Raw genomic sequence first — 18,677 nt, 5'->3', positions numbered from 1 at the left:
CCGAAGGAATGTCTTTATTCTATAATATATAAGATAAGAATCAGGGTCGTACTTATGTCGCAGTGGGCTCCGCGCTAATTTTAGGTGTATATAATGGAATAAAAACATTGTAATTTATATATAATACATGGTTTCCGCGGCTTCCTGATTTTCCAGGGGCAGGTGTGACCTTGTATTATGGTTAGGTCATAAGACCTGTGACTTCTGCTATACTGGCAAGTTAGTCCAGTGGTATTTCGTTATCCCAAATTATAGTACCTAGGCTCTTTATTATAACCTCTAGATATATAACTCACTGAGGCGTACAAGTAAGAACAATGAGATTTCAGTTACAACTAATAAAAAGTTTATTTAGGAACAAAAGAAAAAGATCATTAAAAGAAAACGGACATAAAAAAAACTCATACAGGAAAGGATAAGAGACCAAGTAGACATAATATTTACATAGACCAACTTATTAACAACAAATAAATAAAGTCTATTTAGCTCATTATTGAAAAATACATTCCCATAAAGTGGCACACTCCTCTTGAGTAACACAGTCAGAGCATAACAACAAAACTATTATATAAATATTATGGAGAATTTAGTTAAAAATAGTGTACACAGGTTAGCTCAAAGGCTCTAGAGGAAGTGGCAATTGCATACAGTTAACAGGGACTTCAATAATGTATTAAGGGTTAGGGTATTAAGGGGGACTAACTCTTATTGAAATTAAAAGTAGCTAGCCTTATTGTCCCTCTTGTCACAGCAGGTAAGTCTGGAGAGGCAGCTGAGGTAGAAGGTACAGGATGTCTTGCAGGCTTCTCTGAGCAGGTAAGTCTGGAGAGGCAGCTGAGGTAGAAGGTACAGGATGTCTTGCAGGCTTCTCTGGGCAGGTAAGTCTGGAGAGGCAGCTGAGGTAGAAGGTACAGGATGTCTTGCAGGCTTCTCTGGGAAGGTAAGTCTGGAGAGGCAGCTGAGGTAAAAGGTACAGGATGTCTTGCAGGCTTCTCTGGGCAGGTAAGTCTGGAGAGGCAGCTGAGGTAAAAGGTACAGGATGTCTTGCAGGCTTCTCTGGGCAGGTAAGTCTGGAGAGGCAGCTGAGGTAGAAGGTACAGGATGTCTTCTCTATCTTCATCAAATACTGCTGCAGGTTAGTCTGAAAGGAGTTTGCGTTCTCGACGTAAAACCACTTAAGTCAAAACATGGCTTTATATAGTATACTAGCCGACCTACGGCGTAGCATACGCCGCTATTTTGCAGGATCAGCCTTAGGCCACTGCTATCTGTCTATGCGACCACAGTGGGTCCCGCACTTTCATAGGACCCGCGCTAATTCTATGTGTAAATTATTAAATTAAACCATTTTATAACTCCTGATTTACCAGGAACTCCTGGAAATCTCCTGAAATTGCAAAATATACAAAAAAGTCTAGAAAATCTCCGGAAATTATATAAATCGTTTGAAAACTCATACAAATCTTCTAAAATATATAAGGAAAAAATGTCATTTTGGTGTGTCATATAATATGAAAAACGCCAATCCTAAGTGCGATTAAAAAAAAAAAATAATTGTGGAATCTGGTGAAAGAAGCTTCTCGCGCTTCAAACTAATAATTACTGAGGTCAACAATTCTCGAAGATAGATTGAAACATTTGGTAATTCTTGCTATTGAGCGTGATCTATGTAGAAAATATAATTTTTATGATAAACTGTATGACTTCGCTACACGCAAGGCTGCTAAAGTAATTCTGTAAAGACGAATTTATTTTCTAATACAAACTCTTAATTTTTACTTATTATCCATATCCCTACTCAAACTTGGCCCTGCAAAATCCGTTTCGCATAGGGCCCCACAATGGTTAATTCCGGCACTGCTATTTAGTGACGGGTGCATACAAAGTAGATTACTTAGTCTGCCCCCCCCCCTCACTTTTTCCCGCCGCTTAAGTTACGTGGGGTAACTATGGTCCGACTTGCCGAAATAAAAGAGTGATCTTTCCATGATTTCTTTGTCACAATGGTTAAGACCGGCCCTGCTATTTAGTGACGGGTGAATACTTTTTGTTCTCCTCCCCCCTCTCTTTTGATAAATAACATTTTTTTCCTCTTTTCCAGCTGATCATGACACACAGAGAGGAAGTATTACTAGAGCCTAGTGATTAAAGACGATGTGACTTTACACAGCCTATAACTTCCTTTCTACAGTGACAAGGTAATGGACTTTGTTTGACCTACAACACAGTTGAACAACTATTGTCGTGTTTAGTTGGTGCTCTCTTAATATAGATCTACTCACTAACTGAAATAGAAGCACAATATATTCAATTAATGTAAAGGATTACCTATTTATTTTTTTGTGTATAAATTATCTGATCTTTTACTGGGACTGCTACTGAAACTATACATCCTACTAGGACTAACACTCGTTACAAGTGATGTAAGTAGTGCGTTAAGTTTTAAAACTACACTGTCAAGTCGGGATTGCCATTCTACTGTATCTTCCTTGTGTAGCACTCTTTGAAAAAAAAAAAAAAAAGCTTATACAAAGAAAAGAACCGCGAAAAATATAACTATTATAGCTCGCAATACTGCAAAGTTTATCTCCCTTTATATATATATAACAAAATTAATTATTTATTGGTTAATTATTTTTATTGTTTCGTGTATTGTCATAGATAAACTTTGAATAATTTTGAAATATTTAAACTTGATCCGAGAATGGGCAGTGAGAGAAAACAAAACACGTAGACAATGTATACCAGACAGACTGATGGGTGGAGTTGAAGCTTTGTCAAGTGTACGAGCACTACATTTAGCTCAAACGTACCTCGCCTAAAAGTAGTGGAGACTGCTGCCAACTTTTTTTTACCATACTTAATTATCCGTCTCACCGAATTTAATACAACCTTTTGACTATGACTTAAAAGTATTTAAAAATGTGCGCTGTAGAAGCCATTGGGATTTTCTGGTCAGTATGCAGGAAAATGTTTTGTCGCGGGGCTTCAAGGCTAAACGGACTAGCTTTAATGAGCAATTCGTTACGTACATTCGGCAATCCAAACATATTCTGAAGAAAAACTGGAAAATTGTGTTATAATGGTTTGTTAGTTTCTTTTTCATTATAACTTTAAAACCATTCCTGACCCCAATTACTTGCAGCGCTCCACAAGGCCCCAGCTGGCTAAGGAGGGCGCGAACGATTATTTTTCGTTTCGGAGGGGGGGGGGGAGTAGCCTACTATAAAAGTTTGAGAAACACTATACTCCAATGTTTATCTCCTCTGAAATAATTACTTCAAAAAGTACTGTACTCTAGAAGACAATAATGCTGGAGTTAAAAAGTGTATTCAATCTTTAGCAGTGTGCCGGGAGTAGGGCGACATGACATACTCTCTATGCCATGTCACACTTGTAGACCTAAATATATATATAGTATTATGTAGGTCTGTGATCACGCTCTCTTCAATTTGAAATAAAAACACAGCTACGCTTAACGAAAAAAAAAACAACTCAAAACAATGGTAATAAATATATTTTGAAAATACTTTACTTTTTAAAACCAATCTTGTGAAACACGGATGGTGGATATAGTAGGCCTAATAATGATAACAATCTTTATTATCCTCGAGGAAATTTTTCTTACAATTGTGCATTACCCAAAAACAATACATTATAAGCACACAAAATATACGTTCATACCACAGTTTCACTTAACTTGTGAAGTTTACATCAGAGAGTTGGATTGGAGAGTTCTTGTATCTGTGTCACGCATAGTTTACACACGCACACACTTTTGCCAAATATAAGTGGTGACTCTAAGATTTAGGTCATAACACTTAAGAATTCAATAATAGCGCATTTCAAGTAGACTTGCGGATACACCTGTCAGTACAAAGTTAACCATAAACATGTTATACAAATTAGAACATACGTCTTTTTTTTAAATAAAAAAAATATTCTAAAGTTCGGAAGTAATTCAAATGTAATCAGAAATGAGAACATTTGCATTTGGTTCAATGGAAGAACAAAATGGAAGAGACGAGAAAGCCTTGGGTACCGAGTACTTGTTCAATTGTAGTAGATGATAGGCTTCATGATCAAACAGAATTCTGAAAACTGTTTTATCTTGCATCTCTTCACTTCTAAAAGCTATAACAGTTTCTTGAGGGTAGAAGACGTTCTTTACAAAGATGTACATCGAACTCCCTGCTCAGTGTCTTTTTGTCCAATCTCTTTTGTAAACATGCTGCTTTAAGTTGCTGAGCAAGCACAACTCAGCTGAGTTAAATCTAAAAATAACAAGGTTACAAAGACAGTTTGTGTGGAAACACAAACTGAAAATCGGCCCCCGAAGTGGTCCACCCAGGCAGGTAAAAAGGCAGGTTTCAACATTATCAGAATGAAATTCTATCACAGACAAATGACAGAAAATAAAGGAGAAAAAAAGGTTAACAGATTTCGTGTGGTGCCCCAGCGGTCCAGCAGACCAAAGGATAGGTGAAAGTGAATGTGAAGTTAGATGTGAACCTGGCCTAACTGATGTCTTATAATGAATATCTAATTGATCTACTTGTTTTGTAAAGGGCCAATTTCTTATTCCTCAAGAATAAAACATTTCAGTATAAAAAAAAATTAAAATAATTTTTTTTTTCTTCGATTACCTCTACTATGCTCCTGCAGTTCACGCGATAATATGAAAAACTACTTATTAATTGTTGTTTAAAATTATGTCTGACTTATATGCATACTAAATAGATTTTTTTCTCTTTAAAAAAATAATAAACATTTGTTTGTGTGTAAATATAAACTTAGTATAACAGAACTTACATAACTTAACAACACAACCGTTGGCATAAATGTGTTAAAATTATGGTAAATAGTAGTCTCCCCTAATAAAGAGCGTCCCGTGTTTGTTACTATTAATAGTGAATAGTTGTAAAAGTGGTATATTTTTATGCAAAAACTGCTTGAATAAGTGATTTAAAAAATTAGATTTTTAGCTTTCAGAAAAGAAAAAAGTAGCTGTTGCATTGCATCAGAACTTTGTATGGTCTAAAATATTATGATGTCAGATTTTCATTTTCTCTTCTAGTTTCTGAGATCTAAACGGGACGGACAGACAGGCCACACAAAACTAATAGTCTTTTCCCCTTTTGAGGGCCGCTAAAAATAAAAACATCTGGACTGGGATTGAAACATAAACATCCCCCCCCCTCCCAAGTGAATTAGCCAAGCACTTAATTTCAGTCAGCCACATGCAGTTTTAAGACATTTTTTCCCCCAATAAGTCAGTCCAACTAATGCAGTGATGCACACAAACTCTGTCAATCAGATCATGACTTCAACAATCGACCAATAAAATGTGTCTGTAAAAAAAAGGAAGCCTATTACAAGCTATCACGGCATGACCAACGCATCATTTTTTGACTCAGAACTAGACACAACAGAATGAGACAACATATGTTTTCAAAGTTTAAAGTCTGGACTAGTGAAACTTGCCCTTGTGAAGCATCACCAGAGAATGCTGACCCTGCCCTTCAAAGCTGAATACTTTATCAAGAGGCCTGAACAAGACTCTGGCCTCAAAACCCTCCTATAGAAGAAAAAAATATAAAGAGAAATGCCTGATCTGGAAACGCAGTTCATCTCAGATATAGGATTACTGATTTGAACACTCTGACATGAAAAATGAGAACGATGAAGAAGAAGAAGACAAAAATGTCCAAAGTGAATAAACCCAATACCTCGGAATAAATATAATTTTATGTCTAAAAGCAAATTTTATTTTAAAGCTTATTACTAAGCTCATAGCAACTCCCTCTGTCTGTCTGTTTGGTAAAAAGTTTATAAGAGTTATTTTTCCCTCACCCATTCTCAGATCAAGTTTCAAACAATTATTTATTGTACCTAACAAAACATAGATCAATTTAAAAATTTACCAATTAGTTAATTAATTATTGGTATTAATTATTTTGTTTGTTATTGAATGAGGGAAATAAATGCTGAGATATCATTGTAAATGCAGTTTTTTTCCTTTAGATAAACCGTTTTAATAAAACGTACTTTTTATATTTTGCTTGTTTTTTAAAACTGAATTTTAAACAAATAAAATAGGTACTGAGTTGGTAACCTTGTATTGAACTGGTTTACACAAACATCAGCACCTGGAATGTTACATTATACACTATTAGTAATAAAAATAAAAAAACATCCCAGGGCCCTTGAGAAGGCCATAAACTATTTGATATGAGATCCTTACAAGTCCAGATATTATTTGTCAGTGCTAAATATTTCTTGAGGGTCCTAAGATATAGATCTAGCTTGTGCTGCCCATTTGGTAAATCCTGCTATGTCAGAAGATTATGTAAATATTATAAAAGGGAAGCAACCAAGCAGAAGTGGTGTTCAGTCCCATTATGAAATTCTTGAGAAAAGTTTTGTTTACAAAATATAATTCAATATTGTGATACAAGTTAACGTGATTATTCTAGTTGAATTAATTATAGTATTTTGGAATTTCATATTCTTCCATTTCTTCTGGGCTTTATTTTAAAGAAGATATTGCAACTGAAGGAAAACACTACTTGATAATAATAAATAATAATTTAAAAAAAAAAAGAAAGAGAAAAAAACATCTCCAGCATCAAATTTTTTACACAAAGTAAAGAAAAAAAAAGTGAAAATGATTAATTTATATCTTACATCACAGATTATTCTATCAATGTCTTAGGCTTTTGTAGTTAAATAATATGCTCACTATAACTTTATTATTGAGAAATAAAAAAGAATCAAGAATAAAGATAGCATGAGTAAGCTAATTTTTTTCTATCTGAGATGGTGACCAAAAAAAGTTGAAGTATATAAAAGTTTTTGTCTGATTAAAGGTTTCCAGCCCAAGGCTTAAAGTCTGTGACCCCATGTAGTACACATTTTACTGAGTGCTTGGGGCTGTTGGTACATCAGACAGTTTTATATAATAAGACTTGGATTAGGTTGGGACCACTGGTGTAGACAAAAATAAGATCCAACTTTTAAATTACCCACATTTATAAAGAAATCTAGATCTTAGTGGACATTTTTCTTCAAAAAGTAACAGGAGAGAATGCATGGTCTGTAAGGCTCAAAAGTTGTTGTTTTTTTTCATGTTACCAGGACCAACAATCTTTTACTCATGAAATGACAAAGATTTGGCACTATCAATGCACAAAATGCAGTAGACTCTAACTTATGTGCCCAGGTCCGCAAGCCACTATCCATTCTGTTCAGCATATTTTGTGGATACAACTAGTCAGATGAATCAGTCATCATGCTGGCCACCAACCTCTGGCATGAGCATTCTTTATCATCTCTTTCTCAGAGGGACTAAACTGCAAGATGGTCATTACTGCCTTCAGCATTTGCTTCTTGCCTTCAGAGTCTGTGGATGTCAAGAACTTCACCATGACATTCTTCAGATACTCAACATTGGCGCTTTCTCTGTGTGTGTGGCGATCCACCTCCGCTAGTCTCTCCTGCAGGGCACTGATCTCATCCCTCAGCTTCTCTTCTTTTTGACTCATTGAGAGCTGGAGATCTCGAATAGCCGACTCCAGCTGCCTCTTCTGTTTCCTGAGGCCGTTAAGTTCTACCTCCATTCTACCCTTCTCTTGAGCAAAGTGTAGGAACATGGCCTCATTTTGAAGACTTTTAGGAAGGTCAAGCAACTGTGCTACAGCTTCATGCTCTTCAGAATGTTTTGTTTTAGAATCCTCGGCAGGCAAAGTACCTTCGAAAAACTGTTGCCCTGAGCTCCAGTGTCTCAGCATATCACTGTCCAAACCTTGACCAGTCAAGGCCTTCAGCTTTTGAATCTCAGAGTCCTTTTCAGCTAGCATGGCTATGGTTCTCTCTCTCTGTTTCTTGGACTCTGTCTCCAGCTGAACTACTTCCTTTTGGTGGCTGGCCTTGACCAGAGCCAAGTCAGCCTTAAATTTTTCTTCATGGCTCAGAAGAGCTTTGCTGAGGTTGTCAATCTTATTCTGGTACTCTGCTATCTCTTCCTGGTGGTGGAAGTTGCTCATCCGAAACTTGTCTCTAAGCTCAGCCACCTGCTCTTTTAACAGTTCACACTCTTTGGATGGTCCAGTTTCCTAAAGAATGAAATTTAAAAATATATATTATATAGTACTGAACATGAATAAGAGGTTAAGCACTGCATTGTCAAACTGAGAGTCTCAAGTTCAAATCCTGGCCAAGATTAACAAATTTTAATTGGGATTCAGAAGGGTTCACATTATTAGAGGTTTTAATGTGGGGAAATCAATAGACTTTTCTCTGTGCTAACCACATGACACTCTTTTTAACTTAACCCCTTTACAGACTTAACCCTTTTACAGGCTGTATTCTTTGACTTTGTCTATTCATATGATAAAATCTTGAGAGGAACAGTCCCTTCCATTATGATGACATAAATTACATATTTCTTTGGCCTCATGGATGTGCAGTGGCTGAGCGGAAAAGCACTTGGCTTCCAAACCGGGGTCCGGGTTCAAATCTTGGTGAAGACTGGGATTTTTAATTTTGGGATCTTTGGGTGCCTCTGAGTCCACACATCTCTAAGGAGTAACTGACATTAGTTGGGGAAAATTAAAGGCAGATGGTTGTTGTGCTGGCCACATGACACCCTTGTTAGCCATGGGCCACAGAAACAGATGATCTTTACATCATCTGCCCCATAGATTGCATGGTCTAAAAGGGGGACTTTACTTTACTTTGGCCACATTAAACAGTCTAACAGGCATAAGTTTAAGGTCAAATGTAGTTCATCTTCAATGTAAGCAACACACAAACAAATAATTGCATTGTATTATATCACTGAGACTGACAAAGTAATCACCTATCATTGACTAACCAACCAAAACAAAATAAACATTTTAAGCAGCAGAAGTCCATCAGATTTCTATTTAAAAACTAACATCAAAGTCATTTTGCAATACATTCAATTCCATTTTAAATTCATGGAGACATCAGAATTTGTGTCCAAATGCAATGAAAAAACTGTTCATTTGGTCAAGCGTTGAAATCCTTATTTATAAACATAGATATGTATCTAAATTTTATACATATTTTAAATTTCATGTCCATAACCTCTCCATTCAAATCTTTTTTTTTTTAAACAATTTTTTCAACAGCACTTACTACAAAAAAAAACAAAAACAATTTTGTTTGACTGAATTTAAAGTTTATATTATCTAAACTACATTCAGTCAAAATCTGTTTCCAAAGGACTCTCCTATATATTACAAACAAAAAAGATGAACAAAACATTTAATGTGTTCAGTTATTCTATATTATTAGAGTACCTTATTTTTGTTCTTCAGTACAGATTGTGCTCTAAGTTTGTATCTCTCAAAATCTTCTTTCACTTGCTCAAGCTCTTCTTTGTACTTTCTGCACTGGTCTGATTCTTCATCTGCTTTATTCATATCTTCAACAAATATACCTAGAATAACAGGAACAAATATACCTAGAACTGATTCTTCATCTGCTTTATTCATATCTTCAACAAATATACCTAGAATAACAGGAACAAATATACCTAGAACTGATTCTTCATCTGCTTTATTCATATCTTCAACAAATATACCTAGAATAACAGGAACAAATATACCTAGAACTGATTCTTCATCTGCTTTATTCATATCTTCAACAAATATACCTAGAATAACAGGAACAAATATACCTAGAACTGATTCTTCATCTGATTTATTCATATCTTCAACAAATCTATATATATAATTCTCTACATGGCTCAACAGTTTGGACACCAAGAAGTGAAGGGAGGATCACTCTTTTATTTCTGCAAGTTGGACTAGAGTTACATCACGTAACTTAAGGGGTGAAAAAAAAAGGGGGGAGAGGAGAACAAGTAATATTCACCCATCAATAAATAGTGGGCCGGACTTAACCATTGTGACAAAGAAGTCATGGAAAGATCACTCTTTTATTTCTGAAAGTAAGACTAGAGTTACCCCACGTTAAAAAAAAGAGGGGGGGGAGAACAAGTAATCTACTCCGTATTCACCCGTCACTAAATAGCAGGGCCAAACTTAACCATTGTGGGGCCCTATGCGAAACGGATTTGGCAGAGTTAAGTTTGGGTAGGGATACAGATAATACGTGAAAATTAAGAGTTTGTATTAGAAAATAAATTTGTCTTAGTATTTATTCATTTTTTACTACATACAGAATTACTTTACGAGCCTTGCATGTAGCAAAGTCATACAGTATATCATAAAAATTCTATTTCCTACCTAGATCATGCTCAATAGCAAGAATTAACAAATGTTTCAATCTATCTACGAGTATTGTTCACCTCAAGTAATTCTTCATTAGTTTGAGGCCTGAGAAGTTTCTTTCACCAGATTGCACAGGTATTGCATAATGTGGTTTTTTTTATCGCATGTACATTTGGTGTTTTCCATATTGAATAACACCCCAAAATGACAATTTTTGTCTATATATTTCAGGAGAATTGTATGAGTTTTCAAAAGATTTTTATAATTTCCGGAGATTTATAGGACTTTTTCGTATATTTTACAATTTCAGGAGATTTCCAGAGCTCCTGGTCAATCATGAGGCAGCAGGAAATCTGTTATAAATTATAAAATGGTTTAATTTAATAATTTTACAATTTCAGGAGATTTCCAGGAGCTCTTGGTGAATCATGAGGCCGCTGGAAATCTGTTAAGTTATAAAATGGTTTAATTTAATAATTTACACTTAGAGTTAGCGCGGGTCCTATGAAAGTTCGGGGCCCACTGTGGTCGCATAGGTTAGCCCTGCAAAATAGCGCTAATGCTATGCCTTGGGTCAACAGGTATACCTAGAATAACAGGGAAAAAATAGACCTAGGACATTCTTTATCTGCTTTATTCAACAAATATACCTAGAATAACAGGAACAAATAGACCTAGGACTAAAAGTGCATTCAGCTAATTAAAACAAATGTGTAGACTAAAAAGTTGGATGCTGGTAAAAAATCATAAAGAATGTGTTAGGGAGAAAGAAATGTTGGTTGTTATATAATGATTATTAATGGATAGTTCAGTTAAACACGGGAAATGGAAATCCAGGGTTCAAATTTAAATGAAAATTCAGGATTCAAATGTTCAATCTCTTTAAATTGCCAAATCTTCTCTTGTAAATTACAGATCTTCCTTCAAAATAGAATAGAAATACATCTCATGTGTTAATCTAGTCCTGCATATTAATTAGAGACTTAAAGTCTGCTAAGTCTTTGGTTTTCCATCTATAATCAGGCAACCCATAAAGGATAAAGCCAGAAGTTGTTCAAGAGCTAGTGACAATGTGTATGGAACAAACAAAAGAAGAAAAAGAATTCTCTTTTAAATACTTACTTGACAGTTTAACAGGAGTTTCTGATTTTTCAGCAACATTTTTGAGAATTGTTCTTAACTGGAATATTTTCTCCACAATTTTCTCTGCTTCCATTGTGTCCAAATCGTTTTCTTTTTTCTCAGGTGTCAAGTTAGCAGCATGAACCAATGCAGTGTTTTCCAAATCTAATTGAGTCACACGTTCACGGAGTTTGCTTTAGAAAAAATTCAACATGTCTATATGAAGTGATTTTGAGTTTTATACATTGTTTTTATCATCTCATACTACAAGTATATATACTTATATCAATAACTTTGAGCCATAACAAGTAATTACCTAATGGCCTGCTGGTCTTGAAACCTCAGACGTTCGTAGTTCCCCACCACTTCCGACAAATCTGACAGTTTCGCTTCTAGGCTTGAAATTCTCTCCTCACTTTGTTTAGCTTGAGCCTTCAGACGATGTTTAGCCTCTGTTGCTTTCTGCTGTTCTTTCTCAACCTGTCTTTGGTAATCAGCCTGAAAATATCCAAAAAGAATCTACATAACCTCTCATTTGGTTTCTATAAGATTTAAATGTAAAAAGAATCTAAATATGTTGCAGTTGTTTTTTTTTGAAGACTTAAGCTACATGGTTCAATAAAAATCAAACAAAGTATACAGAATGGGCTTTCCAATAGACCCAAGTCCATAATTACTAGTCTTTCAAAAATCAACACAGACAAAAAATCATGCAATCATATTTTAAAAAGAAATTAAGTTCCCCTTTCAAAACTTGCGATCTATAGAGAAGATGATGTATAGGTCATCATTTTCTGTAGTCACGGGTTGATGAGGGTGTCATGTGGCCAGCACAACAACCAACCACCTTTACTTCTCCCCAACTCATGTCAGGTACCCATAAGCTGGGTGGTCTCAGAGGCCCCCTAAGTATTCCTAAATTAAAAATTCAAGTCTTCACCAGGATTCAAACCCACGATCCCAGGTTTGGATGCCAAGCGCTGTACCACTCAACCTTCTATTTTGAAGCATAGGTATAATTTCTTGATTGACTTATTTAAAGCTTCTTACAGAGTAACAAGAAGCCAATAAGACATTAGATATATATTCTACTCTACTCAAATATATTAAATAAATATTCTACTCAACTCAGACATAAGGTCTTTTTCTGTTTGTTGACATGTTTATAAGCCCAATAAAAATTCTACTACTGACAGGGTGTGATATGTAGGTTAAGCTAATACTATACATACATACTCAGTGATTCAGATGTGGTAAACTGGGTCAAAACACATTTGTAATCAACAAAAGATCATGCTCAGTAAAGGCAATGCATTTATTGATATATTGACCAAATGTGCAACACACAGGTCAGGTGGATAAATACTCCAGATATTCAAAAAATATAAGCTGTACCATGTACACTTATTGAGGACTGTAAAGCTTCTATCAGATGACAAGGAACTTAAGAATCTCTTATAGTCATTAAATCATGCATGTACCACTTGTCAATGTTTCAACATCAATATCATCAAAATATCACAAACTGAAGAAACTATTCCCTTCAAAAGATGCTCAGCTGATAGTAGAAGTGTAGCAGAAAAAAAATGCTGTTATCCAAAATTTAAAATCAATGAAGACATAGTGAGAGGGTACCTGCATGTTGGCCATATCTTTCTGCAACTCAATTATAAAAGGTGATGGTTGGTTGGCTTTGTTCTCAGCAGACTTTAGTCTGTCTCTCACAATCTGCAGCTCATTCTGAAGTTGTTGAATCTGCTTCTCATACACCTCTGAGACCACAGGGGTACTCTGAGGTCTTTGATCTTTTAATGCAAACTGGTATTCATCAATCTTGATAAAACAGAGTAAAATAACAACATGGGATTTGATTATACAAGAGGTACCTATCTTTATAATCAACACTTTAAAATCTCATATACTCAAAAAGAAAAAAAATTACTTCACTTTATTTTCAAATATTAAAAAAAAAATTAAAACTATCACTGTTTCTATGATTGACAATTAGTCTAAAGATAAGTTGCAACATAATTTTTCCATAAATTTTCACATAAAGACTATCATAAATCATTCCAGGATAGGATGTTTATTAGATCAATTTTTTTTATTATTTATTTACGAAGTTATTGGCCTGACAAATTTTCAACAATGGGAATGAAATTTCAGGTTCAAAGGTTCAATTTTTTTTAATTTCTAGAAAAGTTTCACGGCCTTAGTTCACAGTTTTATTTCTTTATAATGAATGTTGCTATGATGTTACGTTACTTGAGCTTCTAATGCTTCTTTGGTGCTTCTCTCTTTGGATAATAAAGTCTGCAGTTCTTTTAACATCAGAGCATGATCTGTTTGCTCTCGCTCTCGTTCTAACTGTTGAGTGCGAAGACGACTTTTCATCTGGAAAAATAAATGGAAGCAGTCTTGTAACACATGCTATACTACAATCAAGTGTTATTAATCAAACAGTACTACAATCAATGGGCAGTGGCTGAGTGGTTAAGAGCTTGGCTTCTAGACCTGAGGTTCTGGGTTCAGTCTTGATGAAGATTGGGATTTTGAATTTCATGATTTTTAGGGCGCCCTGAGTCCACCCAATTCTAAAGGATAGCTGACTTAAGTTGGGAAAATAAAAGTCTGTTTGCTGGTTGTGCTGGCCACATAACACCCTGCTCCTTAACTGTTGGCCAAAGAAACATCATTTGCCCTATAGATCACAAGGTCTGAAAGGGGAACTAAACTTTTCTACAAAACAGTGTTGTTACATCAGACTTAAACAAAATTTTTTAATGAGTTCCAAAACACATCAATATTTGAAATATATCTAAAAAGTGCAGTAATATATTCTCTTTTGGTAGTTTATAATTATAAGATATTCAAACCACAATTTTATTGTTAATTGTAAATTGCTATTCATTATTTCTTATGTGCTGTGTCTTATGTATTTTTGAGCTCATTGTACTGGAATAGATCAGCAGCCAATTTCCCATCTTTCCATTCATATTGTGTTTTTTAACTTGGTGGTGATATACCAGTGAAATCTGTACCTACACAAAATTTTATTCACATTTTTTTTTTGTTTTTCTGTATTAATGAAAAGAGATCTGAAGAAGGTAAAGCCAATAAGTGCTTTACTAATTTTAGTGAATAATGGTGGGTAGGTCCACTTGAAAGCATGTCAGAGAACAGAGCAGCAAAAATTGTATACTGACAAATACAGAAATGCAGGCGACCCAAATGCAGGCCTTTAATATGATGGATTGACGATGTGGAGACAGATCTACAACAGCCTGGGGCTGGAGAATGGAAATGAAAGGAAAAGGAGAGATCTGGAAGGAGGGGTATGCTGAGGCCTCCATGTGCTGTAGCGCCACTGGGATGGATGGATTAAAGCATTCAGCTTAACAAAGAAAATGCTTCAAATTAAATCTCTTGAACATGACTTACACAGACAATATAAGCATACAGACTTAACCTAGCAGTAAGAAAAAGAACTATACATTTAGACATTTATACATAAGGGAAAAAAAAAGAGAAAAACTTTACATCTGAAATTTGAAGTTCAAAACCTTCAGCCTGTTTTGAGGTCCTCCTCTTTTCTTCCAACAGCTGAGCTTGGAGCTCTTCAATCTCATGCTTAAACATAGCAGACGGATTCATCAGTAATAGTCCAGAATGGATAAATAATATTTTTTTTTACTATTATTAATATTAATCAAACTAAATATTTTCAAAGATATAACATTTCAAAAATTCATAAAAACGAACCTTTTTTTTTAATATATTAAAGCTATACATATTTTTATTTTCCAATTTAAAAAACTTACAAAACAATTACTATTGAAATCTGCTTTTCTAAATACTTACCTTCACTTGTTTCCTTTCTGCAAAAAATTTGGCATCATTTTTATTTTTCTCTTGTGTAAGAGTGGCGAGAGAATGACTTAAAGTTTTCACCTGCTCTCGAAGTGCTAGACTTTCATCCTTGGGTTCCTGTAGTGGCCAGAGTGAGAAATGTGGACCAGGTGAGTGTCAATGCCTCTGTCTTATATTTTCAACCATTTTATTTTTATATTAATGTATTTTATTCATATCTAAGGGAATGAATTATCCTGCAGCTACATATTTTTAAAAATTAACATGAAATAAATCCTTCAATGCAGGTTATAGATTGACTTATTTTTTAAATATACTCATATATTATAATCTGTTGCAAATGATGTGTCAGTAGGACTATACATTTTAGCATTGTTCAGTTGCTGCTTTTCCCATAATTCCTTTATATAAGTTTTTTGCAACAAAAATATAATTTGTGTTCATTAGTTTTACTTTGTTAATTCATTATAAACAAACTTTAGATTGTCACAGAACTTCTTCTTTAAAAAACATAATATAACAAAATGTCCAATTTGGTATTAAATTTTCTAAACCTACAAGCCTTAAGGTTCAGTAGATGGGGGGAAAAAAAACCTTGGATAGCAAACATCATTTTAAGTCATCTGATTGCATTTGTTTAAATTCTTAGTTAAGATCTTTTTAAAGCTTGTTTAAGATCAAGAAAAAAAAAAAGCTTTTCCTGTAACCATTGGAATAGTTTAAATGATATTCACTTCCCTGTGCTGCTCCCAACAGATAACAACAGATGCTATTAAAATTCAGACTGAGACAAGAAACCTAAGATGCATGATTCAGCAACCATAAGTGTCTCATAGAGTCAGATGAAAGAGATATTCAATGAAAAGCAACAAATACATTAAAAGAATAGTCAATAACATATTAGACCAACCTGCTTAGTAGCTCCCAAAGGGTCAGATGTGTTAATCTCCTCTTCATTGGTTTCAACTGTATTCTCTGAGACAATATCTGCCTTGTTTAGGCTGGAGGAGCTATTACATGCACTTAATGCTGTTAAGCTGGCCTCCAGGGCCTCTTTCTCTTTCACAACACTCTTATAAGCAGCCACAACATCTAGTTTAGAAAGATTTTTTTACTATGCTGGTTACTTAAACAATAACTTTTTAACATGAAAAACCTAACTTTGACTCAAAGTTTCCCTTTTTTAACTATGATGCCAACTAAAGTGGGAACTTGGGGTAGAGTTAAAATAATTTTAAAACAAAGAACATTTATAAATTAACAAGAACAGGACTTTGTTATAATGAAGCAGCATAGGGCAGGCTTCTTCTTCTTCATCATTCTCATTTTTCATGTTAGAGGGTTCCAATTAGTAGTTCTATATGAACAGTGGAGTGATTTCCAGATCCAACAGTTCTCCATATAGGGCAGGCTGAGAGCTGACATTGTAAGCAGCTGTGGCATTGAGAGAGGAATGATGACAGCAAGCCACGCAAACTTTGCTGATAACGAGTTAAGTTCTAGATCCTTTAATTCACAGTGGTTAAAGCTATTTGATCCTATTTTCTAGTCTTTACAAAAAAGGCTGAATAAAGCTCTGAAAACTCCAACACTAATTATTCAGAAAATAGCGAATGGATATTGACTTTACGACTTTAGTATAAAAGGGAAGAGAACAGATTTGGCACTTGTTAATTTTTTTGGTTTGATGAATTACTTAATGTTGAGTTCTTTTTATTAAAGGAATCAATTTTCAATTCAAAGATTGTGTTTCTTGTGAATTCGTATTATGTTTGTAATGTAATATAGTCATCGCAACTTGAAATCTTCACAACACCAATGTAATATTTCATAACTTAATGACACAGAGGATAACCAGCATGACGCTGGACAGCTGAGGTGAAAGTGAAGAAGCTGAGAGCCTTATAGGTTAAACAGAAGAGGAGATGTCCTCATGAAACAACAGAAGGTTGCCTCAGTGAAGCAGCAGGTTACACAAAGGAACAATAGAGGGTTGCCACAGTCAAGCAGCAGGTGAGTGACACAAAAACTAACCCCTTAATTTAGATTTATACTGCTGCAATTGTTCCTTTTGCTGGTTGACAGTGTCAATCAATTCAGCTCTGGATAGTTTCTCCATTTACTTCAATGTCTTCAAAACTCTTCTAATCTGTCTCTTGTCAACGTTTATATATATATATATATATATGAATATTCACTGTGGATACATGATAGTATTGAACAGGTCAGCATTACATTAGAATTTAAAGCTCTACATTTTAAAATTTTGCATTCTAGCCTATAGGACTATAAGAACTTGCCCTGACAAAATAAAATGCATTTTAAATAAATTTCCATTATAGATTTTTATTGTAACTGAATGCTTTAATAGCTTTTTCTTGTTTTTATGTGAGATAGTGCTACTCAAACAGTTTAAAGGGTAACTCTGATTATTTTAGCAATTTTTATAAGAGTTTTAATTTACAGATAATGAATATCTCAATCTTTTTATTTTATTTTCAATAATAACTTAGTAATTGATGTTTTCAGACATACTTTTTCTGAGTCAAAAATTGCCAGATTTTCACAGGGTTTCTATGTGACGTAAGAGCAGGTGATTACAATTTACAAATCTAGTCCACTAGGTACTGCAAATCTAAAGCAAGTACCAGATCTGAAAGAAGTAGATATCATTGTTTAAAAAAAATAGTACTAGAATATATAGCCTACTATATTCTAGATCTAAAATACAATTCTGAAATGAAATAGGGAAATACAAAATTTTGAACTAAACTTGTAGGTAAGGCTACAAGTCACATGTATGGAATTTTCCTTTTAATTATTGAATAGAGAAGTTGGTCCAGCCTTTTTCACAGGCAACATATCACATCAGTCAGTAGGCCTAGATTTAAAATCTAGGTTAATCGAATGAAACAAGTAAATAGTAGATCTAGATTATCAAGAAAATCTACAATCTAGAGTCTAGTTCTAACTATTTGATATTTTTATTTTTTAATAATATTTATATTCATAGATCTAGGAATCTAGGCTCTAGATAGATCTAGATCTAGTACAAGTTTACTGTTTAACTATGACTAGTATGACTAAGACGTGAGTATAGTTCAGTATAGTTATAGAATACAGATTGACTGTCATGACTGTCAGTATTACACTCACACATGAGTTGAGTGACTGTGGACTGTCACTAGATCTATGTCTATGTGCAGGGCCGCCGCTACCTACTGTGCAATGTGTGCATTGCACGCAGACAGCCGAATGTAGTGGGTGGCCAAATCATTAATCCAGGCTACCTTTATTTTTTTTATTTTTTGTTTAGTATAAAAAAATTACTCGAATATTTTAATATTTTATATAAATTCTAATTATTTCATTATCCTTTGAGAACTATTTGTAAAAAAACGATATTCGTACACAAGAAGCTAT

The 18,677-nt window shown here is 34.4% G+C and overlaps 1 protein-coding gene and 1 long non-coding RNA gene across 3 annotated transcripts; one reads left to right on the top strand and one right to left on the bottom strand.

Annotated features, from left to right (window-relative positions):
- Window positions 1-1,018: 1,018 nt before the first annotated feature.
- LOC106057105 (GRIP and coiled-coil domain-containing protein 1-like) lies at window positions 1,019-17,907 on the bottom strand. 2 transcript variants are annotated; one of them, XR_008776995.1, is made up of 12 exons: window positions 17,790-17,907; window positions 17,289-17,451; window positions 16,165-16,346; window positions 15,246-15,371; window positions 14,925-15,014; window positions 13,650-13,778; window positions 13,020-13,217; window positions 11,701-11,882; window positions 11,385-11,578; window positions 9,327-9,466; window positions 3,536-8,114; window positions 1,019-1,141 (listed from the first exon to the last, which is right to left on the bottom strand). XR_008776995.1 is itself a non-coding variant. In XM_056024161.1 (11 exons), exons 2-11 carry the CDS (start codon window positions 17,371-17,373, stop codon window positions 7,290-7,292), a joined length of 2,151 nt encoding a protein of 716 aa, XP_055880136.1. In that variant the 5' UTR covers window positions 17,374-17,451; window positions 17,790-17,907; the 3' UTR covers window positions 3,503-7,289. The 2 variants fall into 2 exon arrangements, 1 of the variants encoding a protein (XP_055880136.1); XM_056024161.1 differs by lacking the exon at window positions 1,019-1,141 and having other exon boundaries at window positions 3,503-8,114.
- Window positions 15,303-17,847, top strand: LOC106057107 (uncharacterized). The gene is made up of 3 exons (XR_001215796.2): window positions 15,303-15,403; window positions 17,102-17,267; window positions 17,784-17,847. It is a non-coding gene; the product is annotated as an uncharacterized LOC106057107 (long non-coding RNA).
- Window positions 17,908-18,677: the final 770 nt, after the last annotated feature.

This window comes from Biomphalaria glabrata, chromosome 3 (genome assembly GCF_947242115.1).
Source record: "Biomphalaria glabrata chromosome 3, xgBioGlab47.1, whole genome shotgun sequence".
NCBI lineage: Eukaryota > Metazoa > Mollusca > Gastropoda > Planorbidae > Biomphalaria > Biomphalaria glabrata.
This window is presented reverse-complemented; position numbering and strand designations above follow the sequence as displayed.